The 27784-nt window shown below is 48.7% G+C and overlaps 1 protein-coding gene across 2 annotated transcripts; it reads left to right on the top strand.

Annotated features, from left to right (window-relative positions):
- Positions 1 to 461: 461 nt before the first annotated feature.
- On the top strand, positions 462 to 22908 carry LHX3 (LIM homeobox 3). Of its 2 annotated transcripts, none has more exons than XM_037879817.2 (6): positions 462 to 531; positions 12699 to 12870; positions 15217 to 15419; positions 18596 to 18747; positions 19708 to 19879; positions 22361 to 22908. In XM_037879817.2, exons 1-6 carry the CDS (start codon positions 462 to 464, stop codon positions 22777 to 22779), a joined length of 1188 nt encoding a protein of 395 aa, XP_037735745.1. In that variant the 3' UTR covers positions 22780 to 22908. The 2 variants fall into 2 exon arrangements, with proteins under 2 accessions (XP_037735745.1, XP_007061054.2); XM_007060992.4 differs by lacking the exon at positions 462 to 531 and adding an exon at positions 5945 to 6038.
- The last annotated feature ends 4876 nt before the right edge of the window (positions 22909 to 27784 follow it).

Consider the following 27784-nt stretch of genomic DNA (forward strand, 5'->3'; position numbering starts at 1 on the left):
CTGGGGTCCGCCCAGCCCCTATTGTGTGGGCTGAAAGCTGGACACGTGTATGGGTATGTCGGGGGGGCGGGGGGGGAGACCACACGCCTGGCTGGCTGGGCGTCCTGTGTCAGCACCATGGACAGCTCCCCCTCCCTTGACAGTCGCTCGCTGGCTTTGTTATGCTAAGCAGCACACCGGTGGCAACGGAGGGTCAACTGACGCCAGCCACTGCGCGGTGGGAAGCCAGCGCTGAGCCGGGCCCCCTTTCCCCAGGCCACTCGATTGAAGCTGCAGCATCTCCCAAGTGCGGGGAGGTGGCCGCCGGGCGCAGCGCTCCCGGGCAGGGCTCCCGCAGGAGAGGGAAGGCAGCTCGGAGCCGGGGGGTGAGAGAGAGTTGGCCTGTTTCTGCCCAGGCGACCCGAGCCCACCAAGTTCTCCTGAAGTTAGCCCGGGTCGCTGCTTCCTCGCCCAGCCCCGAGATGCTGCTGGAAAGAGTCCGAGCTAGTTCAGAGAAGGCAGCTGAGATCTGCCCCTTCAGCAGGAGCCCAGGTAAGAGTCTCTCTCTTTCTCTCTCTTTTTGTTTTCTCTTCCCAATACTGGGCAGCAACAACACCCCAGCTCTTTGTGGCGCGGGCGCGGGCGCGGGGGTCAGGAATTCCCACCCCACTCCGCATGGAATGGGTCCCCTGGCCCAGCAAATGTCACCCTGGTCTCCGGAGGATCTAGTTAAGATACATGGCAGAGGGGAGGTCTCAGCTTGAACTAGCAGAGTGCTGGGGGGGGAAGACCCCCCCCTTTACATGTAACCGGGAAAGCAGGTGTTGGTAACATGTGGCTCGCCGATCTCTGGGGTGGCTACACCCCACTCTCGGTGGCTTTCGGGGCTTGGGTCCCCGGCGCCTGGCTGCTTTAGGTTGGTGATATTTGGCGTGGCGTTTACATCATCTAGTTAGCAGATTTTCCCGTGCCCGGAGCTGTGTTCCCACGTGTTACTGTCAGAGCTGGGGAGGGGCTGGATCCCTTGCAGGAGGCCTCTCCTGCTGGCTTTCTGCAAACAGCGTTTAAAAAGGAAACAAAACGAAAAGAAAAGAAAACGTGTGCCGGGGGGGGGGGGCGGGGGGCAGCCTGCCGCAGACGTTGGGAACGGCTAATGAGCGGTGTTGTTAGTGGCTGCTCTGGACAGCTGTAGAGCGCGTGTCTGACCTGGGCTGTCCCAGCTCCTCCATCGCTCGCGGCTGCCATCCCGCTCCCCTCCCGCAGCCCCCCACGCCTCGCCTAAGCCCCAGGCCCTTCTCCAGCCGGGCTCTGCCAGAGGGGTGCACAGGCGAGCTCCCCGTGCCCGCTCCTCGGGGATGTCAGCGCACTCCGAACAGCACCGTGTGTGTTGTTCCCCAGTCCCTGCCCCAAGCTGCGGGCAATCCACCAGCCCTGCCGGGATGCTCCAGCATGCGGGGGCTATTTCCGGGTACACTCCCCACCCGGGATAGGCTGGATCCCACCTCATTGCAGTCCGCAGGAGAGGTCTGATATTGACTCACCCCGGAGCCGGATCGGGCCTTTCCACTCCAAGGGCAGCGCCGGCGAGAAAGAGCCGCGTGTTAAGAGAAACTCGATTTATTAACACACCTTGCTTTGATAACAGGGCTTCTCATCCGCTTGTTGTGACCCAGCTGATGCTGTTAATCGGGTGACAGCTCTGCCCTGGGATGACTCGAATATCTATTAACTGGGGGAGGGGGTGGGAAACCCTATTCTTCTGGAGTGAGAGAAATCAGACCACATTTGCCTTTAAATTAGCTAGCCTGCCCGCTCTGAATAAGCAGCACAGGGTTCGAGATACCGGATGCAGTGAATTATTATTCATTATTATTGACATTTTAGCTGGGGGAGAATTTAATATAATAAGTAAGCAGCTAAAATGATAAAACAAGCAGCTGAACGCTGTCTAGTTAGATCTCTCCTCTCCCCTCTTTACACATGCCCCGCACAGCAGCAGCCAATATGGCCTTCAGTCTATTTCACATGCTTCACTTCTTTATTCGGTTAAAAACTGCCTCACCCTTTAATAAATACCCAGCCCAGCTCCCATGCGCCCCGCTGCAGCCATCTCCCTTTGAATGGATTATCATCACCAGGGCACCGAGACAGAAGTCTAACAGAGCCCCAACCGCTTAGCTCATTCAAATGCACGTTGGCTCTGAGTTTTAACGAAAGGGTTTGGATATTTGTTCTGGTCCGTTTCTGCTGGAAGAAGGGTTCCCCAATGGGACAAGTGGAATTCGAAGGGAAATCTTGTCAGACCTAAGGATTGGGGTTTTTAACTGTAGACACTTCAATACATCCCCGTCCCTGGACATGTGTGGACATAGCAAGAAGAAATCCTGCCTGATTGAGGAGTAAATAATCCAGGGAAATCCAGCTGATTTTTGCCGATTCCTCATCTGTTCGTTTGCTTGATTAACTCTTAGACTCGGGGGGATCTCTCTAGTTTTGTAACCTTTAAAACTCCTTCTTCCACTGAATCTAACGGATATTTGACTCCAAATAGTCTGATAGCTGCAATGTCCTTCCCGAAGAAGTGAATATATGTTAGCTAGCCTGGATGGTTAGGGACTGAAAGGGAAGCTCGGGTGAAATCCAGCAGGAATGTACTTGTTTAAAGGAACAGACTAAGATCTCGATATTACTTTCCTTTCTGCTTTCAGGGAATATACTTGGCTCTCTCCCGCCACCCTGGACTCTTTAGTCTGTTTCAGCAAGGAAAGAAAAATAATCTGGAATTTTAATCCTAAAAAATGTACTTTACTTTATTATTTAGGGGTAGAAAAAATCACAGCTGCACAGGAGCGTGGAGATGTTAAGAAATCCATTGCTCAAACGTTCCTTGATGGTGCTTTATTAATAGAGAAGCCCTTTTAGACAAGAAATAAAATAGGGGTTTCCTGTATAAACAGAGACAAATAATGTACCGGTTCAGGAGAGCATCTAGAGTAAACCGCTAGCGGATTAAAATAGCATTTGCAGCCCTTCCGAACAGCTGTCACCCTGCAAAACCACTCGACTGGGTTTGGTTATTCGGTGTAAATCAAGCTGATGCCGCTGATCGAAAGCGCGAAGCCGCACTCATGGATGCCGGGGGATTGTCTGGGCTGGCGCCCGGCTGCCCTCTGAGCGCGCAGGTTGTTACACCCGCGGAAGAGCAATGGAATTCCCGGGCTGGGGCTTTGTCAGAGGCTAGAAAATCAGAGACCCCGGGCAAAAAAGAATCGGAGCCTTCCCTTCCAGAGTAACCCATAAACCAGGAGCACAGGGTGCCCTCCCTGCCACAATTCCAGACCCCTGCATTGGTAGGAGATGTTAGTGCAACGCAAGATCCTAACAATGAAAAGTTCAGCCCTCATCCCTCCCAGGTAACCCCCACGCCTGGGAGACAGAAAGCCCAACGAATACAGCTCCAGAGCCTGCAGTTAGCCGAAGGGGAAATGCTGCTCATGCAACACCAGATGCTCCAGACCTAAAAGTCTGTCCCTTCCAGCACATGCCTTGGCTCCACGATGGTGAATATAATTCCACACCAGTGTCCCTAGTTTAGGCATGAAAAGAATCACAACGCACTGCTCTGTGTGGATGTGAATTGTGCTTTAGAAGCTGGGTGGGTGCAAAAGCAGATCACACCCACCCACACCTTACACCCCTGCTCTTTGATAAAAAGCCATGGCTGTCTACAGCTATAGAGTGTATCACATGCCCTTTCTATCACTCCTCGGTCATAAGTGTTTCTCATTTGATACCATTAGTGTCGCCTGGCTCCTTCAGAGAAGGCGATCAATAGGACATAAAATTATTATTAAAGCTTAAAAGTTGGAAATAACATTGAAGCATCGCACACCTTTCACCAAAATGCGTTTCATATCCTCGGAAAATGCAGGCAAATGGGGCATTGATTTTGAATTCATCTGCAGGGTACGGCAGGAGCACTACGCTTGATTTCCCCAGACACCTTTTGCCTCTAAAGATCAGTGTCAATAAAATTTATCAGGGTGTTGTCGCACTTAACATTTGATTGAGCTGCCGATCTCGCCCAAAGTAAACAGTTGTCTTAAAAAAAAACATAAGACTGGGGGGACGGGACTGGACACCCTTATTAGAAAGGCTTCTTCTGTTCCCCACGCCCGGGAAATGTTAGACTGGCTTGGCCAAGTCCTGCGATCCTGTGACACGGCGGGAAGTGGGAGGAGAAAGAGACAGGTTTCTCCGGCAGGTCTGCCTCCAGCTGCTCCCAAAATTCCGAGCGCGGCAGGCAACTTTGCAAGCTCAGAGTCAAGGGAGCTGTTCCGTGCAATTCCTGAAGAGCTTGGTTTACCACGGAAGCCAATGGGAGCCTTTCCATAGGGCTTTGGAAAGGGCTCGGATTTAAAGGGGGGTGCGGAATAGATGCATAGAAATAATGATAAAAATCAGATTCCCATTGACTCAACTTCCCCCCCCCCGCCCCATCCCCACTTGTCCCTCTGAGACCAACGTGATCCAAAAGAAGAGGCGATGTAATCCTCCCAAAAGATCTTTTATCATTTTGCAGGTAGTTCCTATGAATTAATGATCTGGCCCATTTACTTTCATCCTTGGGACTTGATTCCCCCCCCCCCCCCCCCCCCGCCTTCCTGGGCAAAATCCTCTTCCTTAAAAAGAGAGGTTGTTTCACAGAGAGGGAGGGCGGTGGGATGCTCATGGATAAGAAGCTTTCCCAATATTTCGGCACTACTGAGGACAGTCCATCCAAACACGACCCTGCCCTTGGTTCTAGGGCTGATTGAAGAGTTCAACCCAGTTTGCAGCGCGCGTTGATCTGATTTTCCTGACCCCTGCGTGGAAGCGCAGACTGCAGGAGTCCATGCTCCAGCGTGGGCTCGGCCGCAGAGTCTGCGCGCTGTCCTAGGGCATGATCCTTCCCGGGGGAAATGTGAGCTTTTCGATCGGACAAGTAGACATTTAGCTCTCCCCCATCAAACAATGCCGGTTTCCTCAGCTGAGGACTGTAGAAATATCTTCCACCTGTGGCCACAGTGGGACAGGAGAGGAACTTCAGGGGGGTGTCATTAATGTATTTGTCAAATGAGCGGGGAGTAAATACATAAAATGCAACGCATTTTCCTGGGGGGTCTTAATTTTATACTTCCAGATTCGATGGGACCGCCCCCCCCGCCCAAATCCCAGCTTCACCTGGAAAGTAGGCCCCGGGCTTTGCTTTCACTAGTGATTTTGCAAGGAAAGTGATGCCCCTTGTGCTAACAAACTGCAGGAGGCTGTAAATTACTTTCTGAAAAACAGAATCAAACAATCTCAGCGCCGCTCCCCCTTCTCCAGCTGCTCTCCGCTTCCTTCTTCCGCCTGGCCTCCCTCTGCCCGCAAACCCGCTGAGACAACCACAGGGCCCAGCAAAGCCAGCCTCAGATAAAACAATCACTGGGAAGCCCCATTAAAGTATTTTCAGCGACGCTCAGGCCGTATTCATTATTCCCCCCACCCCCTCCACACATAAAAAATGACGAATGGTTCCCTTTGCCTCCGCCGGCCCCCCGAGCCCAGTCGAGACCTGCAGCCTCCCACTCGCTGGCGGTGATGCTATTCCATCCTCCTTTGCATGGGGTGAACTTTAAGGCAGCAGGGTTACTCCTCAGCCCTGTTTGCTCCTGTGTGCAACTCCCTCTTCTGCACTGCAAGCGCACGACACCTCCAGCGGGGTGTGGGTGTGTGTTGTGTGGACCCTGGATGGACTGGGGGGGGGGAGGGGGGGTTTCTGTGCCGAGCAGGCGTGTGGTCCGCTGCTTCGGGCTTGCTTGGGGAGGCCAGGGAGCGCCGGAGGGGAGAGGGCGGGCAGACCCGGGCCACGTTTGGCTCTGAGACCCCGGAGCGGGCTGCAGCGCCCCATTTGTGCGGAGTTTGTGGCTGAAGGCGATGCAAGATGGATGCTCTTAAGGAACTGAGCGCGGGCAAGGACTGCTCCAATACAGAGATGCTCTTCGCTTTGCTGGCGCAGAATGAGGACGTGCGCAAAGGTACCCGGCTTTTTTGGGGTGGGGGTGGGGGTGGGGGGAAGCCGCTTCTCAATGGGTCTGCAGACAGGGGATGGTTCTGGGGGATCTTAGAACAGGTGCAGCTGGCACGAGCTCAGAGCATGGCGCAGGGTAGGAAGAGGAGTCAGGGCAAATGCGCACCCCTGGATTTGTACGATTAATTATTACTAATTATTACCTCGTTTATTTGAATGCACTTTTTTTTTTTGAGCCTCTGAACTTCTGACAACTGTAGGAGCCGGAGAAATGGAGAGCAGCCCCTCCGCCATTTATTTATTACAGATCGAGTTAATTGTACGTCTGTCGTCATAAATCAGGGGAGACTTTTGCTGAAAAACGCAAAACAGCCTAAGGCGAATTAATAGTAGAAAGAGCTGCATGAAAATGTCATTTATCTGTAGTCCCGGGCGACCATGAATAATATTTCGGCTGCCCTGGACCAACCCCTTGCAAATGACTCCGGCGCCCTCGGTAGACGTATGTCCCTTCCCTCTGCTGATCATCGTTCCTCCGGGCAGGGATCGGTCTGAAACTTCTCGGGGTGCTCTGCTGGGAGACGCGCATCTACAGCGGAGCTCTGCAAAATCCAGCCCCGGGAGGCAAACGAAATCTTCCCCTGCGAGTTCGCCCCAAGGGAGGGGCGATCGGCCCGGCTGCCATCAGTCAGGGGGCTGGGGGATCATACTGTCCCCGTCAGGGTGGGGAGTTCCTGCTCCCTGAAATGGTTTGATCGTTTCTCTCGGGTGCCCTGTGGTTTCTTATCGCAGTAATGCACTGGCTTATCGCTCAGAGGGCAAGGGATTAGGCGGGGCAGGAGAAGGGACAGGGAGGCATCGCCGACATATGTTTTAGCTGCTGCTTCTTTATAAAAGCAAGACATGCGTGAGGCCTTCCCTACCGCCTAGAGACTGGTCTATTTCCTTATCTGGTTCACCAGCTATTCGGAGTCACCGCGGCCCCCTCTCCGGTAGCCCTGCGCATCTTTTATGTCTGAACAGGCCCGATCTTCCCTCCCGTCCTTCTCTAGGCAAAAATTTCCAGGAAGCTTGACTGAGGGTTATTGCCTGAGAAAAGATTGCAGGATCGGGTCCAAAGTCTCGGGACCTTGAAATTAACTAGCCCCGAGACGGTGAACTCATTGGGTCCGTGTTTTCAGCCTGCCTTGCAGCTTTGATAGGTTTTTCTGCTTGATTGTTAAATAGCAACGAACCTTTTACGAGCTGGATGTTGAAGTTTCATGCACTTTATTCAAAGTCTTATTGACACCCTGAGGGGAAAAGACGAGAATTGGGTACCAGGTCCTGGGACACAAGTACAGGGAGTAGCAGTCGCCACGCGAGCACTTTGAAGAGGGGGCTTAAAATAAATTGGAGCGAGAAGCCCCAGATTTAAATTTTCTTTTTTTTTTTAAAGTCGGGTCTCAAGAATGAATTGTGCCTTTCCCAGCAGCAGATCAGAGAAGTATTTTGTCCCTGGACGAAGTCAGAATGTAGGACACCTGCCTGCCCAGAGCACTGAGAAAAGGGCCCTGCTTTATTTTTGAGCTTGGACTAGATGACCTCCTGAGGGCTCTTCCAACCCTAATCTTCCATGATTCTATGATTGCCTAAAACAGTTGATTGAAAAGGTATAATTCGGTTCCCTGGCCAGAAGGCTGCTGGCTGAGATCAGGGGAGTACAAGAAGCAGGATCAGAAGCTTGCAGGCTTGTTTCACTCAGGGGGTTGTTCGCATAACCTGTGCAATTCTGTCCCTTACCCAAATCGTTTTTGAAACACCCTTTAAAAGCCCTGCAGGGCACCGGTGCTTTGCGTTAGAGCCCGAACTCTAATGCACATTGCGAAGGGAAAACAGCACCTCTGGCCTTTTCAGGATGCGGGCTAAACAGTGTTTTATTCCCCGGGCTAGTGATAGCTAGGTAAAGGAAGGTCTTTTTGCGCCGCCCGTGTTTCCTTGATTTGACTCTCTTCCGAACTAAAACACACATTGGCACAGATGTATAAAGTTAGATCACTGGTTATTAGAGGCAACGGCCCAGCACTGGATTGTGCAGCTCAGACATGAAAAGGAGAGATCTCGGTGTTAATACAGCCCCAGAATAAAGGGGGGGGACACAAAAAGGCAGCCCCCCCACCCGACCCCCTTTACTCCCGCACCCTGCTCAGGTCTAAACCAGAGGAACCCTCTTTTCTCTCTCCCTTCCGGCCCCGAGGAGAGGATCCGCATCAAGGCAGAACATTAAAGTTTTAGTAGAGGCTCACAATGCAAACAAAAGCTGAATGCCGCTTCAAGCGCAGGGCTGGGGCGTGGGGCGAGGCTGGCGGATAAATAATTGAGCAGCGAGCTCTCTACCCGGGCTTCCTGAACAACCAGCTGGGCTAGCGCCGCGCTCAGCTCAGCCCACCCCAGCTCCGTGCCGGGTTGGCCCGGGGACCTGCCTTGTGCACCGAGAAGGAGCGAAAATCTCCTCTTCGCTTTCTAGTCACTTGGGCACCACCTTGGGGAGGCCTTGCTAGTTCTTCAAATGTCACCCCCCTGCGTAGGTTCCAGGTGCCCACCCCCGAGTGCAGCCGGACACTCAGACCTAAGCTAAGCGGAAAGAATCCGCGCAGAAACCCATAGTCACCCCCCCCCCCCAGCCTCCGGCTCCTGTCTCGTTAGACTTTGAGCAAACGGCCCTGAACCGGCCCCCGAGCCGGGGGGGGGGGGCGCGGGGGGGTTTGCACTTACACTTCATTTTCTCACCAAATTCATTCCCCGATTAATGGTTTAATGCCCAGCCTGGCTCTTGTCTGAGACTAAAGGAAAGACACCTACTTCCTCGCCCTGGGTTCTGGGCAATAATGGCCGGGAGAGGGGACTCTATGTAAACCGGATCGAGCAACAGCTCATCGCCCTGGGCCGCCTGGCTAGCACCAGGGAGCGTCGGTTGCGCCCAGCCCCGGGTGCAGGTCTGCACGGCCCCCACAGCTCGCCATGTTAGCAGCGTCGCACGCAATGCACCAGGGTATGGCCTCGGGGCAGCGTTCGCCACGTGCCCGCACCTGCTCGCGGCGCGTGTCCCTGCTGGAAAGCGGCGAACTGCAGCAGGTTTCGGGCGGCCGGGCACGGTCACCCCCGGAGCAGAACCTGTCCGAAGCAGTAGGGGTCGCTGCACCCTGGCGGGGGAGAGATTTGCATACATCGAATTATCCTTCTGGTCACAAGACAAAGGTTTATTGCCATTTTCAAGACATGGGTCGGTGACTGTGGAGACCAAACTGCCCGTGGCTGCCGAGGTGTCAGGTACGAGGGATCGTCCCCGGTGCAGGATCATGAAAACATTCGGTTATCGATGGCAAATACAGCGCAACCTTTGCTCACCCTGTCTGGAAAACAGGGGTAACTGGTCACAGAGCCATTGCACTGAATCTCGCATAAAAACAGACCCCCCCCCAGCATTGGGAAGAAGTCGTTTTAATAAACAACGTGTGTACCTTTCCCCGTGTGTATTTATTGCACAGGCTGGTCTGTGACTTGGGCGGCTGGCAGGCGTGCACACACAAATACGGAATGCATCCGATGAAGTGGGCCGTAGCTCACGAAAGCTTACGCTCTAATAAATGTGTTAGTCTCTAAGGAGCCACGAGTCCTCCTGTTCTTTTTACACAAATACTTGTTTCTCTGGAATACACGCAACACTTTACAGACAAATATTGGCTTGTGCAGGAGGTCAGAGGAGATGGTGGTCAGTTCTGGCCTTCAGTCTCAGACTCTGGCACGTACATGCCCATGGCTGAGGTATTTGTACTTCGGATATCTGTTTGTACAAAGGCCCGGGCAGCCCAGCTTTCAGTGCACTGGATCTTTACCGAGAACAGGTTGCCAGCCTGTGAATTAATTTATTTCTTTTGACGAAGTGCTTCAGATTCCCCAAGAAAATTAAGACCCGAGATAAATACAGAATAAAACCCAACGGTCAGGACACGGACTAGTGTTGGCTGTCTCAGGAACCCCAGGGATTTTTCACTGAGGCGGCTGCCTAGCCCGTTTATTCCTAAAAAGTTCAAGCAGCAGCATCCCTCCTGCGTGAAGCCTTGCAGCTAGTCGCTGGGCTCCAGCAATTTCCTGGGGCTGAAATTAACCACAGTGCCCACGTGATCGCCCCCTCCAGGCTCTTAAAACTGACACCAGTGAGAGAAGCCGAAGTGACCCAGGTCTAAAAATAAACTGATTTAGTGAATTAAATCTCCTCTCTCTCCCCGCTTAGTTTACAGCGGCCTTTACCGTTTTAATTGTCAGGTGTGATTTGGAGAGAGATCCAGGGTGGAGGGGGATTCCTGATTGGTGAGGGGGGAAGGCTGTGACCAGGAATATTTGACTCAGGCCTAATTATAGAATTGGTAGCAGTGAGGGAGAGAGAGAGGAGATGTGTGTAAAGATGGCAAATCCAGGGCTCCCGGAGTCAGAAGCAGATTAGATGTTTTTTTTTGGGGGGGGGGGGAGGGGGGGAGGAAGGGTCGACCAGAAGGGCTACAAAAAACAATAAAAATGCGGGATCTGCTCCCGCATGTAAACCCAGGGGGGATGCTGAACTCTGAAGACACGTTTTAAGGACGTTTCCTCTCTCTGCTGGACTCACAATGCAACGTAAGGGTCTAGTCACTTAATAGGGGTGTGTGTGTGTGTGTGTGTACACCCTGCAAGGCAGGAAATTAATTTCCATGAGGGTTTATATTAATTTAAGAGATTGTATTTTGTTTTGGAAAATCAGATTAGGCGGCAAGGAGCAGAAGGAAGCAATATTCTTTGGTTATGAGACGGTGATTTGGGAGTCTTAAGCTTCCCCCCTCATCCCTTCCCCCATCCCCAGCTTGGGTCTTGGGGGTTAGACAGCAGGACCTTCTGTCTGACCTGAGCAGCGTGTACGGAGGAGCTTAATTGGGGCTGGACAGTTGCTAAGACTATGGGATGCCAGCCTTGGAGTCTAACGTTAGCTGGCAAGTTGTTTCTCTCTTCTTGCAATGTCTTTGCTGTATTTTTTTTTCCGGGAGGGGGGTTCAGATGATCAATAATTGTGTGTTTGTTTCAGGACATTTTAGCACATGGCTTGTTTTGCAAGGGGGCGATATATGAGACAACACAACGAGCCTGTCAAATTATTGTTGTTGTTACTGTGAATATTTCCCTGGGAATTTATACAAAAAAACCCAGAACTTTTTTTTTTGGCCAGCGTAATTTGTACCGGTCGGTTTTGTGGATGGTGGAAATTATATTATCTGGGTAGAAACAGAATCAAAAATCTAATGAAGATAAAACTCTGTTTGCGGCTCTTCTGTTTAAAGGACCAGGAGAGGACTCCTCCAGGAGCGCCAACAATTGGTTTCGGTTGCGGTAACATTTGTTTGTATGTTTATTTGCTGCAACCCAGGAGCCTCCAAAAGCTAGCCGCAATGGGGAATCAAACAAGCGATGAAATCGGGCTCCGGCGTGAACCGTTTGCCTTGAAAATGTTTCTCTTTTTCGACTGGCACCTGTGAGTGTGTTCGGCTCCCACCAGGTGCGCCTGGGCGGGCTGGAGAAACCCACTTCGGACGCGTTTGCGTCCAACCCGCAGATTTGCAATTTAACGGCGTTTCTCTTCTGCAATTTTGCAATGGACAGGCTTCGGGGGCTGGTTGGTTTTTAATTATTTTACCGGATGCGGAAAGTATACCTCCAAAATACGCCTTCTCCAGCAGAGATCTAAAGCAACTGTTCATTCAAGGACATCACGAGAAATAATCCGGCGCCTCTTTCCCCTCCTGAAACAGGAAATCAGAATCAATTGCAGCTCCCCAGAGGCATTTGAACCTGTTTCTTTTCTGACCTCCCCCCCCCCCCGCTATTTATTCTTAAAAGGCACTTTCAGCATCTTTGGCTCTTGAATAATAAATCCCCGAATTTTACACACATCCCCACGCACGTGTTGCATTTGCAATTTTAAAAAGAACAGCGTGGGAGATCATGTGATCTAACGTGGAGGCTTCCCCGTGTCTATTTTTAATATTGATGACCTGTGATGTGCTTTTGGGATGTACCGTTTCAATGTGTGACCGGCGCGAAATTGTTGCTGTCGTTCTGGGCCCCAGGATGCGAGGGAGACAAGGTGGGTGAGGTGCTCTCTCTGATTGCACCAGGCCTGAAGAACAGCTCGGGGCACGCTCCAAAGCTCGTCTCCTTCCCGAGCAGAAGTTGGCCCTTGTCTCTCTCCCATCCGGCAGTTGCATTGTGGGCTCTGGACCTGCCGTGGCTCTTGCTATGTAGGCGAATCCAAGCCTGCACACGCTGTGAAGTGTCTCCCCATCGAGCCAGTTTGTGCCTGTGTCTGAGAGAGCTGAATTCCTGCTCGCTAATGTGAGCCCGATTTGCAAGCCCGAGCCCGAGCCACCGATCCAGGAAACGTGTGTGGACACAGAACGTGTGTGGACATAGAACGATTAGTCGGAGCTCCTTCCAGCAACTGGAGCTTCATCTATGTGCAGACGTTACCCCCAGATCTGATCCAATCCTGTTCCAACTGAAGCCTTCCCATTGCAAGGGTGGGATCGGGCCCCTACTTGCTTTAGAAGTGAGAAATTAAACCGCATAATTATGTCCTTTATCCCTCTCTCCCCACTCCCAGAAATCCCGCTCTGTGCAGGCTGCAACCAACACATTGTGGACAGGTTCATCTTGAAGGTGCTGGACAGACACTGGCACAGCAAATGTCTGAAATGCAGCGATTGCCAGACCCAGCTGGCTGAGAAATGCTTCAGCAGAGGGGACAGCGTGTATTGCAAAGAGGACTTTTTCAAGTGAGTAAAACCACACCAAACCTAGCACCCTTGGAGGAAGGGGACGGGGACGGGGCAGAGATTTTAGGGCAAGGATATGGGGGGTGGGGGGGGAAGGGAAATGACTAGTCACCGGGATTCTGTCCATTCTAAACAAATAACTCGGCAATGATTAATCTTAGCAGGGCCCTCCGTGGAGGGTGAATGGAGAAGCAGGGTGAGGGGGGTTGTGGCCCCGGGTCATTGTTCTGCCCTCCTAGGGGATGCTGGGAACTGCTCTGATTTGAACTGGGCTCTAGCCCGTCCGCACATCCCACCGACTCGCGCTCTCTCTCCCTTCAAAACATATGGCTTCCTCGGAGATCATGGTTGCATCTGATAACTGTCTGCATGCAGAAAAGGACCCTGCCAATAAAGAGGCTGATAAAAAAAAAAGTTCTGTACGGGAGCGGGGGGAAGAGCCGGATTTGCCTTTCTGTACCTCACCCCGCAAACGGCTTTCGGTGCAGGTAGCCGGGGAAATCTGCATCCCCGCCTGACTTGCGTTGCAGCCGCTGCTCAGCGCTCCGGTGGCCGGGGCTGCGAGCACACAGCCACCCGCGCTACCCCGGGGCCTGCGCCGAGCTCCCAGCGGAGCTTTGCGTGGCCAAGAACCCCGGCTAGACACACGCCGGGTACTGACACGCGACCTCCGCTCCAGAGCTTAAACCATCCCCCCGCAGAAAGGGGTCAGTCCCCAGACAGCCCGGGGAGAAACCCGCACCCACAGAAGGCTACGTCCTAAACCTGGAGGTTTACAGTTTGATTCCAGCCACGATTTTATGTATTTGGTAGTAGTAAATGGGGGGGAGGGACAGCTCAGTGGTTTGAGCATTGGCCTGCTAAACCCAGGATTGTGAGTTCAATCCTTGAGGGGGCCAAAATTGGGGATTGGTCCTGCTTTGAGCAGGGGGTTGGACTAGATGACCTCCTGAGGTCCCTTCCAACCCTGATAGTCTATGATTCTATGAAAAGCAACTCCTCTCCCCCCCCGCCCTTTCCGGTCTTATCTCAGTGGCAACAGGTAAATCAGGGCTTGCAAATGTAAGAGTCCACACGCCCTTCCCGAGGGCAGAGCTCACCCAGCGTTTGGGGCCGCGCTGGTTTTTCTTCCAGATTTTGCATCCACGGCAAAAAAGAAAGCGAGCCCTTTCCTTTGTGACCCTGCAATAGAAACCACCCGCAGTAAAAACCAAATAGGGAATGACCGTCGAGTCTGGAAAGCCCCCTGCTCGATACAGAATTAAACTCCCTGGACACTTGGGCGGTAGACACGACTGAAAGTGTATTTGGGGCCATTCGTTAAAATGGTGTTGATGTAAAAGGGGGGGGGGGGAGAGAATCCAAAGCTAGAGTCCCCAGACAGGGTCCTTGCAGGATCGGGCCCGAAGGAGCTGGCTGGTTGGCGGGGATGCTGCGTTCCGTGGGTGCTGGGCTCTGGGAGGGGCGGGCGCTCAGCACCTCGGAAGAACCAGGCCCTCAGCCTTCAGCCTGGTCTGCCGGGGTTAGGAATAAACAGAAACCCGGAGCAGGCCAATGCTCTGGCCGCTTCTCTGGGGCGGGGCTGGGACCCCCCCAGCGCTGGCGAGCAGCAAGGGGGGCGTTCAGACCCGCTTCCACGGACCTTCTACCGAGCCAGTCGACCAGGGGGACCAGGCGCGCAGCGTGGCCGGGGCTGGAACGCGTGGGGGGCGGTGCTGCCAACCCCCCCCCCCCCGGGATCTTTCCTGGGCCCAGATCTGTGTCTTGCTAAACGCCAATGATCCAGCCCCCGATTTGAACTTAACCCTGCTGGGCTTCCCCCCCTTCTCTTCTGAGCTAAGAGCCCCCCCCCCCCAGCAAATCCTGTCGGTCGCTTCTCGCACCGCACAAGTTCCCCTGGGGCCCAGGCAAGGCGCTGAGATGCGCCTCCTTGGAAGCCAACTACACCCCCACCAGCTGCGTGCAGACCCTTCCCAAAGGCGGGCAGCGGCCTGGCGGGCTCTGGTTCGGGCATCCCCCTTCCTCCAAGCAGATGCCTCGCTTCAAGCACCCCATGAGGGCTCGGCGTGTCCTGCCCTTCACGCCGGCTACACATCACATGCTCAGACACAGCGTCCTTCCCGGGCCGGCCCCTGGGATTCCGGTGAGCGGGCCAGCCCAGCGGGAGGGCGGGAGTTGGCTGTGATGCGACCAAGGCTTCACTCAGAAAGAAAGTGAACCCGGTAGGAATCGAGCAGGTCCGAAGCCTCCCGTGACCCAGAACCAGCATCTGCCCTGCCCTAGGGAATCTTTCTTTGCAGTTCAATAAATAGCAACTTTCTGCTGGATTTTTTTTTTTTAAAATAGGAGGTTTGGGACAAAATGTGCCGCCTGTCAACAGGGGATCCCCCCGACCCAGGTGGTGAGAAGGGCCCAAGATTTTGTCTACCACCTGCACTGCTTCTCTTGCATCGTGTGTAAAAGGCAGCTGGCCACGGGGGACGAGTTCTACCTCATGGAGGACAGCCGGCTGGTCTGTAAAGGAGACTATGAGACCGCCAAGCAGAGAGGTAACGGGGCAAGTCAGCCTGGGATCGCCCTAGCTAGCACAGTGCCCCGGGGAAGCTAGAGAGATGGGGGATTGCTCCTGGCCACCCACCGACCCACCCACATTCCTTCCCATACAAGCTGGTATATCAAGCAAGATTCCGTAACAGAGATGAAGGGAACTAGATACAACTGAGTGGTCTGCAGCTTAGGGGGTCTCCTTCAAAACATAGGCTCACGAAGACAAAGGGTTCCACCCTTACACTGCTCGGAGAGATTTATTTTATTTTCCAAAATATAAAATCAGTGAGAGAGCTAAGAACATAAGAACAGCCACACTGGGTCAGACCAAAGACCCATCTCGCCCAGTGTCCTGTCCTCCGACAATGGCCAGTGCCAGGTGCCTCCGAGGGAATGAACAGAACTGGTAATCACCAAGTGATCCATCCCTTCTCGCTCATTCCCAGCTTCTGGCAAGCAGAGGCTAGGGACACCATCCCTGTCCATCCTGGCTAATAGCCATTGATGGACCTAGCCTCTATGAATTTATCTAGTTCTTTTCTGAATCCTGTTTTATCCTGGCCTTCACAACATCCCCTGGCAAGGAGTTCCACAGGTTGACTGTGCCTTGTGTGAAAAAAATACTTCCTTTTGGTTGTTTTAAACCTGCTGCCTACTAATTTTATTTGGTGATCCCGAGTTCTTGTGTTATGAGAACTAGGGGTCACCAAATAGGGGTCACTATTAGCCAATTATTAATTACTTTCATCCCTCTCCTACCATATAACAAGTAAAACCTACTTGAGAATGCCCAGCAGCGAAATAACCCATATTTCAGCTTGAAAGGGGTCTGTATTTTTGTATCTGGGCTTAGGATAGTTTTTTTGGGGGGGCCCCATCCTGAGGCAAAACTTCTATTGACTTTATTGTGTTTTGGCTGATGCTTTGACATGGACGCTTGTGTTGCCATTGACTCCAATGGGGCAGCAAGAGGATTGAGAAATTGTTCTTCTAGGGGTCTCCTTCCGAGTTGGGAGCTCTCGGGGACCACACGCTAAAGCGATATCTTGATTTTGAAATTCATACTAAGCACCAACCTATTCCAGACACGTGATCTTGTAAAGTCAGGTGAATTCATAGGACAATCATGGAAAACGCCTAAAATCTTCCCAGCTTAGTAGTGTTCCAGATTTCCAACGGGAAAGGAAGCCAGCTATTTCAGCCTTCACTGGTTTAAAGTGAGCAACGTTCCATTTTCTGTACGAGTGGTCACGTAAATTGGACAGCTCTCTACTGTGGTAACCATCCATCTATATATCCCTCCATGCGTCCAAAATTCAAACCCCATTCAAATTCAGACATTTCTGAGTATTAGCTATTTATAGAGCGCACATCATTGCTGAAAGAGACCATACAGTGGGAACGCACACACACACACAGAGTTTTGAGGTGGTTATTAGAGTTTCAGGTGCAGATTTTTAAGACCGGATGTTTGCTGATGCCCTAGGCAAGCAGTCTGGCAGAGATCTGGGTGGCACAAAGCAACGTTAAAAGTCTCTCCCTTTCTAAGTATAGTTGAGACTAATTGTGAACGCTTTGGTTCTAGAACAAGAGGGTTTATTTAGCCACCGAGTTAACGCTCCAGCCGTGTGTTCTGCACACACATCGCAGGTCGAGGGCCCAAGATAATGTGATTCCCAACTAATGTGACGGACCCCAAGGTGTTCGATAGGTGTTTTTCCATTCAGTCCTCCCTAAACTTGACTAGCAGATTAACCCGTTGGACTTTTCTCCCATTGCCCCAGGCTGGGTGTCTTCTGTGAGCCACTGAGGTCCTGGGTCTCTCACCCATCCTCCAGCAGGGGGGGGTTGAATGAACTGCACCGCGGCTACTTCCAGGGGTTTGATCTGATGGTGCCTGGAATTTGGGATTTCAGGGGGAATGCATTGCCCTTGTGTTCGGGTCGGCGCCCCGTAGTGGTGCCCGCTGGTCTGGGCGTTAGGACAGTCAGAATACACGCAATGTTGCACTGTGAACTCCAGCGCCACTTCGTTTTTGCGTACCACAGACACACTCCCCAGGCTCGCCTCTGGGGGCCCTATTCATAGTCTGCTGCCGGTAGAGGGGCTAGAGGCGAAGAAAGCAGAACAGTGGGGGGAAAAAAACCGGTGGGAATAATTCTCACCCGGGGAGCGGACCACAGTGGAGCCTTCGAGAATTATTGTGAATTTCCACTCTCACTTTTAGAACGTGCATCCATTCAGTCTAATCGGCGGCCCAATATTTGTACCCCATTTAAGTAGGTCAGAGTTGCTGCTCAGGGGATATTTCATAGCCTTGCTCATTCAAAACAAAAACAAAACAAAAAAAACCCCCAAAAAACAAAAAACCCAAACCCAGAGCACACATCTATTAGTTTGTATCCCAGGAGAAGTTTTAATACTAATGAAGATTTGCTTCAACACAGGAGCAATGACGTGAAAAACGGGCTTTCTATTTATAGCACTCCGCAGACGCTTGCATATCCAAGTCAAAATTTTCTTTATTCAATAATTGTGTCTCGGCTTAATCGCCATCACTTGCAGCTCCTTTCTTTATGGTTGTCTTTTATTTGTGTAATCTGAAGAAGATCTATTTAAATATCTCTAGATCGACATTATGGCTTATTAAATGGCTACTTTCCCCTCCCTCGCTAAATTAACAGCGGAGAATAACGAAAAGGAGGACTTGTGGCACCTTAGAGACTAACCAATTTATTTGAGCATAAGCTTTCGTGACCTACAGCTCACTTCATCGGATGCATGTAGCTCAGGAAAGCTTATGCTCAAATAAATTGGTTCGTCTCTAAGGTGCCACAAGTCCTCCTTTTCTTTTTGCGAATACAGACTAACACGGCTGCTACTCTGAAACCGGAGAGTAACGATATTATTACCCCATGAAACCATAGTGATTTTCGTTCTCATTTTATACATTGCTTGTCCCTTAAATGTTGGCAAAGTGAGCACAGATTTGTTTTCCCCTGGATTCCCCCCACCTCCCATTCCAGACTAGCTTTAACGCCAGCAGATCCAACCAGTGCATGAAACTCCAGGTCCAGATTTTCACTCCTCGTCCCGAGCCATTCTTCAGGCGACTGTGACTCAAACTGGGCTCTCTGCTTGGGCAATAATGCGCGTTATTTCTTGTCAACTTTTGCAGAGGCGGAGTCCACGGCAAAAAGACCCCGAACCACGATCACAGCCAAGCAGCTGGAAACCCTGAAGAACGCTTATAACAACTCCCCCAAACCTGCCAGGCACGTGAGAGAGCAGCTGTCCTCAGAGACCGGGCTGGATATGAGAGTCGTACAGGTGAGATGGGGCAGCGCAAGCATCCCACGTGGGGATCCCTGCCTCCTTGGAAAGCCAAGGGAGTCCACGCCCCAGTGCATCGCTCTTATTGGGGAGGGTTCGTTTTACATACAGGTATTGACTCAACAATGCATTTTAGTTGGTCAGATTGGATCAAGAAAACAGTCTTTTTTAATTATTAAGCATCTATCTTGTGGTGGTCATCTCTGTACAGACCCAGAGTAATGGCCAGTCCTTGTGCTTTCACAATGGTTTCAAAACACACACACACACACACACACACACACACACACACACACTTGCCAGAGCATATTTGCTACAGCTGGGTGAAATGCTCCGAATTTGGATTTTTATAGTGTTGGTCAAAATTTGAAATGTTGACCAAAAAACGGGAACGGGGGCTGGGGGGGGGGGGAATCAAAATTTTCACAGATCCGCGCCCTCCACCCCCTTCCCTCTCGTTTTCTTAAAAAGACCGGTTCTAAAGCTGGCAAAAAATTTACTCATCTTTTGCAGCGTAAACAACGCACACATCAGCGGTTTGAATTTTGACAAAGAAAAACAAACCTTGAAATAATTGTTCAGTGAAAGTTTCGCAATTTCTTTCCATTTTTTGGTGCGGACCTAATATTTGTCCCTGATCTCTGTGCTCCTGGCTCGTCAAAGGCTCTGGTCCTCCAATGCACCCTACTCCCGGGGCTCCCTTGTCTCCGGTGGGACTCTGGGCAGGACTCTGGGCAGGTGCATCCCCGTGCGCGAAGAATAGCTCGAAGAGCGGGCTGAAAGTTTTTGTCATTGAAAAAAGTCATTTCCTTGAAAACCAATTTTTGTATGAAAACATTTCATTTGATGCAAATATTAAAATTGTTGCCATGCCTCTCCCCCCCCCCCCCCCCGCGCTTTTAGAAAACTAGAGACTTCTCAAGTTGTTCCTTTAACCCCCTTTGTTTCCTTGGCCAGGTGTGGTTCCAGAACCGAAGGGCTAAGGAAAAAAGACTAAAGAAAGATGCTGGGAGGCAGAGATGGGGCCAGTACTTTAGGAATATGAAAAGATCCCGGGGGAATTCAAAATCGGACAAGGACAGTATCCAGGAGGAAGGCCCAGATAGTGATGCTGAGGTCTCCTTTACAGGTAAGAGGAAGAAGGTGCATGCTCTGGCTGTCACGGCTCGTATGCTGCGGAGATCACAAGCGTGTAATCAAGGCTTGAGCGAGATTTCAGGGTGCATAGGCCTCATGCTAAGCCCCTGGACAGGGGTCAATTTCACCCCAAGGGCATTTTTCACCCAGCCTTCTTCCAAGCACAGCTGCCGGTTTTGCATCACAGTTTCATTTCGTTCTTTAAATACCATTTGCTTGCTCAGCATTTCCTGCCATAAAATAATCAAAGAAAACAAATGCCCAATACAGGTGAATTAAACTGGGAACATAAACACAAATACGTGCCGGCGAGAACTGGAGCAAGCCATGACTGAGTCAGCGTTCTGCTAAGTAACTTCTCTCCACTGTGACCGCAGTGAGTGATTTAGATCTCCTCGGGGCAGGAGACAATTTGGACTCAATTGCATTTGAGAAACTAAAGGTGGAAGTTATATTTTTTTTTAAATGGTGTCACATTTGAAACCATCAAAGGAAAAACATGAAGAATGTCACTCCGGATTTGTCTGGGCAAGTGACCTCTGACATTAAAGGAATACTTCTCTTTGAGGAACTTTATAAATGACAAAGATTTAAAAGCGAAAAAGTCCAGAACGATTGATCAGAATGTTTATATGGCAAATATTGATAGGAGAGTCTCTGCAACCCATTGGATTGTTTCTGGGGTGTTCATATTCCATGAGTTATGTTCTGGAAGTGTTTTTATTTCAACGATTTTTGGGGAGTGGGGGTTATTCCACTGAATTATTATGGGTGTATTTTTTATTTCATCTCCTTGTTTTGGGCTGTTGCTCTCATAGGATTTCAAGCTTCTTTGGAGGAGAGATGTCACTCTGTCATCTGTTTTGACAGACATTCCCTTAAGCTTTGATGCAATAGAGCACTTAACCACATGCTTAACTTTAAGCAAGAGTAGTTGCCCTTGACTTCAAAAGTGTTCTCCTGTTGCTCAGTGCTTGCTCAGTGCCACAGACACCTCGTCTTCATGGCATTTCTTCGCACAGCCATCAGTTAACTGCTCCTTCCTGTGATCTAGTACCTTCTGCCAATATAAGGCACGGATATGGGCCCATTACCATAGCGTTCAAGAACCTCGCAATGCCAAAAGTAGTTCTGAGCCCAAAACATCAAGACCTTCCATTCTGAAAATGTTGAGACATGAGGTTTTGACATTTTCAAAATGTTTTTTCCAATTTTTCAAAATGAAATTTTGTTGAAGTCTATGTAGTTTTGGGGAAATTTTTGGTTTTGTCAAAACAGCATTTTCCCATGGAAAACTCTTTAGATGAAAAATGTTCATGCAGCTTTATGTATAAATCTATTTTAAATTTCAGCTTGTCTATTGATTCCCTAACATTGTATTAAATTTTCATGCCTGCTCCCATATGATCTTATGCAGCATCATTATTCTATATGAATAGCCCATTACACAGTAACTAAAAGTATTAAACACAATTATTGATAAGTTTAAGATATGCACCAGGTTGATATCCTAGATAAGAGAAAAGGAGTACTTGTGGCACCTTAGAGACTAACCAGTTTATTTGAGCATGAGCTTTCGTGAGCTACAGCCTCACTTCATCGGATGCATATGCTATGCATCCGATGAAGTGAGCTGTAGCTCACGAAAGCTCATGCTCAAATAAACTGGTTAGTCTCTAAGGTGCCACAAGTACTCCTTTTCTTTTTACGAATACAGACTAACACGGCTGTTACTCTGAAACCTAGATAAGAGAGTCATTCTCAGTTTTTATGAAGGGTCCAATAAATGCAGATATAATTTTGCTGGTAACTAGAAAATATGTTTCATTTTCAAAAATGTTTTTAAGTGATCCAAATATACTCCATTAACTATTTCTAATCACCCCAAAACCATTGCAATTTTAATTCCTTTTCCTAAGTAATGGATGGTTTTCCTTTAGATCATTCCCTTCTATCAGTGAGTATGATGGTAGCTCCTGAAATGATAGTGAAAATAGAGATAAATATAACTAATGAGGCCATAATAATAATTAATAAAAGGAACACAGAACAATAGAAAGAGGCAGATCTCAAGAGCCTAGACTCACTTCTCCCTTAAAAGATATTTTTTTAAAATAAGGTTATTTCTTAGTATCTACATTTCATAATGTTTTTAAAAGCCCAAGTGAATTAGACTCTTGCCCCCAGGATTAAAAACAAAATCCCATTGACTTGGCTGAGATCCAGCCAGAGATAGAAAACAGAGGTAATAAGGAATTAAGAAATGACAGGACCAACATAGCATTGAAAAGCTGTGAAAAACATGCAAGTCCTCTCTCTCTCTCTCTCTCTCTCTCTCTCACCATACACACCCGTCTAATCTATCTGTCCATCCGTGGGTTTTATAGTTCCACGGCATTTCTGCACAGGTTTCTGATCAGATTGTCTCCAGCTAGTTTGCTTTCCCAATAAATCAAGCCTGTTTCCCTTTCAGATGAGCCCTCTATGTCAGAAATGAGCCACTCCAATGGGATTTACAGCAACCTAAATGAAGCTTCTCCTGCTTTGGGGAGACAAGCTGGGACCAACGGGAGCTTCTCTTTGGAACACAGCGGCATTCCTGCTCAGGACCAGTACCACGACCTCAGATCCAACAGCCCCTACGGGATACCCCAATCACCAGCTTCTTTGCAGGCATTGCCAGGCCACCAGCCTTTAATCTCAAGCTTGGTTTACCCAGACAGTGGTTTAGGCATCATAGCTCAAGGTGGACAAGGCGTGCCCCAGCCAATGAGAGTCTTAGGTGGGAATGGACCCAGTTCCGATCTCTCCACAGGGAGCAGTGGAGGGTATCCAGACTTCCCTGCAAGTCCTGCCTCTTGGCTAGATGAAGTTGATCATGGCCAGTTTTGATACAGGATCCACCACAATGTGGGGAAAAGACTTCAGGCTACTAAGCAACATCTACTGTTGAGAATATAATGTGGGGCAAAAAATGACCTCTGAGGAAAAAGTAAGATAGTTACATGGAGAAAGAAAGGCAAATGTGCTCAAGAGGCTGGCCAGCTGTGGGTTAGCAAAAGACAATTGACCAAGGAATCATGTCAGAGTGACTGGCTTAAGAAAAGTCCAAGTGAAACTGCTCATTGTGTCTTTACAGAACAGTACTGACCACCAAGACTCGTGCTTTATAGAGCTGATAACGTATTTTGTTTTCTGTTGTCAGTTCATTCTCCAAAGCAATGACTTGCTTCATCACTTACTTACCCCTCAAGCTTTTTTAAAAATAAAAATCTCAGCCATTGTAAAAGAAGCAACAATGTCTATATTTCTACAGGAGAAATGTGAACAATGAATAATCTCTTCACTAATTCATGGTAGAAAACCATGTACTTATTGCTCTGTTCTTCCAACAGGTTCAGAAAAACAGCAGTGACAGAGTAAGGCTTTTTTGTTTTATTTTTGAATTTATATTCGCTTTTCTAAATTTAAATGGGCTTTAATATGCCAATCATTTATTAATAATCACATTTTCCTTTATACTATGAGGACCCTATGTTAACTTTGCTTTTCACCTTTTTAATTTGTAGATGCTAGCTTTATTCTTTCCACATCAACGTTAAACTGTGAATAGATGTATTTATTATCAAATAACCACTGTTTTCCAACAGGGTCAGGAAAACTCTTGACCCAAGAATATTGGTCTTTCTGGATTGTTAAACTAATGTTTTTCTTTACTGATTCCTCTATGACAACTTTATTGCAAAGCTTTTTAAAGTTGCACCTAATGTCTTGTTGCCAAATACTGTCTCAACATTTTGTTAGGCTTGGTTTAGTTACAACTGTTCTTCATATGTTGTTGGGGAGGCATTCCAATGAGCATACTTATGTTCACCACCACTACACTTTCTCCATTCTATGCATCTGTGTATTTCACAGCAGATATAGTGAAAACTGATTGTGAAGAAAGGCAAAACAATATGTATACTGTTACCTGTAAAATTGAATATTGAATTAACTGTAGATTGTGTATGTCCAGTGTCTTATTTATATTCTCTCTCTCTGATGATCAAATACTTTATGACTTCAAATAAATTTGTCAGTTAAAGTTTAAATAAGTCTTTTGCTAAATTCACACTAAAAGCACCAATCTGGGTAAATACCATCTTTAAAATAAATAAAAAAGCCCCTCAAGACTTGAGGCCCTGATTCAGCAAAGCACTTAAACACATGCTTCACTTTAAGCACATGAGAAGTCCCATTAACTTCAAAGTACTTTGCTGAACTGAGGCTAAAAAAGATGGTCTCCCTGGTAACCTTTGGGAGCTATAAGCAAATTGTTAAATGATTGCATAGTCTTTGATGACTGACAGCCATTTTCGATGATCTAGGATTATTTCTTAGCACTTGAGATATGGGAAGAAATACCCAATAACGCAGATGGTTTCCAGTTAGTCTGTGGCAACACATTCTGCATCTTGAGACTGTAAAGTCCATACATTAAACAACAGAGGCCACAGGAGTTTCATGGAGTGAACTGAAAAAAGGGGAAGGAGAGTTAACCTGTTTTTCCCTCCCCTAGGCCATAGTTTTCAAATGTAGCTGACTAAATGCAGATCAAGGCACCTTTTATTTAGATTTAAATAAAGATTTAAGGCCCAAAGGGGGAGATTTTCAAAGGGGAAAATGGGATTTGAGTGCCCATCTCCCATTGAAAATCAGCAAGAACTGGGGGCCTAACTGCCCTTTGTGTCATTGTCAATCTCCCCCAAAGTGTTCAGACTTGAATATCTAAGTTTAGGCATCCACGTCCGCCTGTAGGCAAGTAAATAAGACTCGCTGTTTCGAGATTCTGCAGAGATGGTCTTCAGCAAGCGCTGTATACTCAGCCCTCTACGATCAGACCCCGCATCCCGCAAAGCACCTGAACACATGCTTACCTTTATGCTTGAGGTGAATCCCATTGAGTCACAAGCTTTTAAGTGCTTTTCTCAACAGGGTTGGGCAACTGCCCTGGAGGCTAAGGTCCCAGTCCTACCTAGATGTGTACACATGCCTAACTTTACTCATGGAGAGTAGTTGCATTGACATCAGCATGCAAATCACCAGAGGATCAGGGCTCATGGGCCTCACTATAGGTGACTACATTTAAAAAAAATCTAGGCCTTAATTTTTACCTGGGATCAGCTATTTAAACATACACGTTCCTGTTACTAGCATATGGGTGAGTATTTTCTTCTGGACCCTCTGGCCTAGGAGCAGCATTGTTAACTTATGAGTTAAGACAAAAGCATGAATGTTAAAATGTTCAAGGCTATTTACTCCTGGCCTACCAGTACACATTTCTTTCACAGGGGGGTGGGAACAATGGCTATTCAGAAAGTGGGCATCTTTTATCAATAGGTACTGGTAATACTTGAGACTCTGTCAAACGACTTCTCTTGAACTCGACACCTCAGACTGGAGTCAGTTCTACACACAGAGTAGTTGCAGGATTGGGGCTTTGGGTTATAAAATTAAAGAAAGGAGGACAATAACTGCTCGTGTTTCTGGAGTCAGAAAAGCTTTTTGGTTCTATCCTCTGCTGCAAGAGGCATCAGCTAATGGTTTCAACGTGACCCGTGAGCCAAGTTTTCCTGAATTCTAATTCTGACTGACAGAGTCCCGCTGTGAACATAACTGCTTTTCCTCAGTTTCCCCATGTGTAAAATGGGACTAGTACTCATTTCCCTCACAGGGATGTTGCAAGGGTTAGTTAATGTTAGTAAAGCAGTTTGGAGATGGAAAAAAATTCCAAAATGTGATTAGCGAAACCTTTGTATATCCTGCCTGCTGGGGAAGTGGGGGATGGGGTGCTACATCACAGGCCAGCCCTAGATTGAACGGGTGCCCTTACATCAATTCTGTAAAGAAAGTACATGAGGATGCGTCCACCATGAAGTCTCCTTCATGACCAATCCATAAAGGAAAGGGAAGAATAATACGTAGTGACACCCCGGGAGCACATGCAGATAGTGCATATAGAAGTACTAGGCTGGACCAGTTAGGGGTGTATATCTGCCTTAGGTACTTATATGCCCCCCATTACTGGTGTATCGGAGCACTCCCAATCTTTTTAATGTATTTATCCTCCCAACACCCCAGTGAGGGCAGGGCACTGTTATTATCTCCATTGTACAGATGGGGAACTGAGGCACAGAGAGGCTAAGTGAGTTTCCCAAAGTCACACAGGAAGTCTGTGGCAGAGCAGAAACTTGAACCCAGGTCTCAGGCCAGCACACTGACTCTGGGGCCATCTATCCTTGCTCTTCAGAGCCCTACACCTACAAATGCATGTGGAAATGCAGGATTAAAGACAGCAGCACATTTTAACCTCCCTTTTAAAATCACATGCAACTCGTTAAGACTTGCCCACCAACAGGGGGTTGGATTCTGCAGTCATAACTCAGACACTGGGCTGACTTCATTGCTGGCATAAACAGGCAGAACCCTACTGAAGGCCGCGTGCCAGTGAGCTCCAGTCCTGAAGCTCTTACTCAAGCAAGTTTCAGAGTAACAGCCGTGTTAGTCTGTATTCGCAAAAAGAAAAGGAGGACTTGTGGCACCTTAGAGACTAACCAATTTATTTGAGCATGAGCTTTCGTGAGCTACAGCTCACTTCATCGGATGCATACTGTGGAAATTGCAGAAGACATTATATACATTACATATATATATATTACTCAAGCAAGACACTCAAGCTAGACTTCAGCACTCCGAGGCCTGGATGCAAAGCCCATTGAAGTGAACAGAATGACATGCTAGATATTGTAAAATGGGGTCTTCCAGCCATCACTACAAAGACTGATAGGAAATCTACCATGATGCAAATATTTCAGGTATTTCTTGGTTTCCCTGACATGTAGCACTTCAACTCTTTAAGGGTTTACTTCCACTGTGAAATCGGCAGGGCTAGCCAGGAGAGAAGTATTCCATTCCTCATGAAAAGTTTCAAGGTTTCAAAACTTGTTTTCATTTGAGTGTGGAAGGAAACAACCCCTTTATTTTTTATGAAAAAAACAACCACCCATGCACACACTCACTCTCTCTCCCAGGATAGCAGATAGCTTGGTGGCTAGGGCCTACACGTGGGGTATAGGAGTCTCAGCTTCCAGTCCCTGCTCTGGCTCAAGAGTGCTGTAACTACCAGGCTATCGAGTTATAGATCTGATGTCTCCCATTCGTGTTGAGCCACTTTGTATAAATAATTAAATGCTCATTAAGCCAGAGAGAGAAGCAAAAAGTTTGTTTAAAATTTTGACCAGCTCTAGAAATCAGTTCTAAGAGCCACCTCTAATAAGCAACCTACTATCATAAAATTCTACTGTAAGGTACGCCTAATTTTCTCAGTTCACCCTAGAGTAAATGTATTGACCAGGAGACAGTAAGTATTTTCAATGGGGAAAACCTTATTTTAAAAGATATCACACACTCACCTTTGTGGCCTTATGTTGTGCTTCTTGCACAACCCGGGAATCACTGGGAGTTCTGGGTGTGTAAAATGGCAGGAGTACCCCCCCCCAATCTGTTTCTCTCCCCCCCCTTTCAAAATCTAAAGTCACATTTTCTGCTCCAAGATCTATGAGGGAAATACACTTGTGCTATTAAAAATTATAAACAGATTACAGACCTGAGCTGACTCCGGTTTAGGAACTAACCAGAAACTGTTTAACTCCAGCCGAAAGAGCTGGAACGGCACGACCCTGCGTCTCCAAGGAGCAGGTGGGTAACCTGACGCATGTGGAAAACTACTGAAGAAAACTGGTGACTGATGTGTCAGAAATGCTGCTAACCCCCCCAGATCTCCCATCAGGTAGTTTCTAAGGGAGGTAAATCTTGACAACCCAACCAAATGTAAACAAAGCAACAGAAACAGTTC

Source organism: Chelonia mydas, chromosome 16 (genome assembly GCF_015237465.2).
Source record: "Chelonia mydas isolate rCheMyd1 chromosome 16, rCheMyd1.pri.v2, whole genome shotgun sequence".
NCBI classification, from domain to species: domain Eukaryota; kingdom Metazoa; phylum Chordata; order Testudines; family Cheloniidae; genus Chelonia; species Chelonia mydas.

What these genes read in the sequence shown, in the direction of transcription:
- LHX3 (XM_007060992.4), top strand. Translation starts at nt 5,945, where the DNA reads ATGGATGCTCTTAAGGAACTGAGCGCGGGCAAGGACTGCTCCAATACA. An exon ending in TGCAAAGAGGACTTTTTCAA is followed by an intron (nt 12,871 to 15,216) that starts GTGAGTAAAACC and finishes TTTTTAAAATAG; the next exon opens with GAGGTTTGGGACAAAATGTG. An exon ending in TGGATATGAGAGTCGTACAG is followed by an intron (nt 18,748 to 19,707) that starts GTGAGATGGGGC and finishes TTCCTTGGCCAG; the next exon opens with GTGTGGTTCCAGAACCGAAG.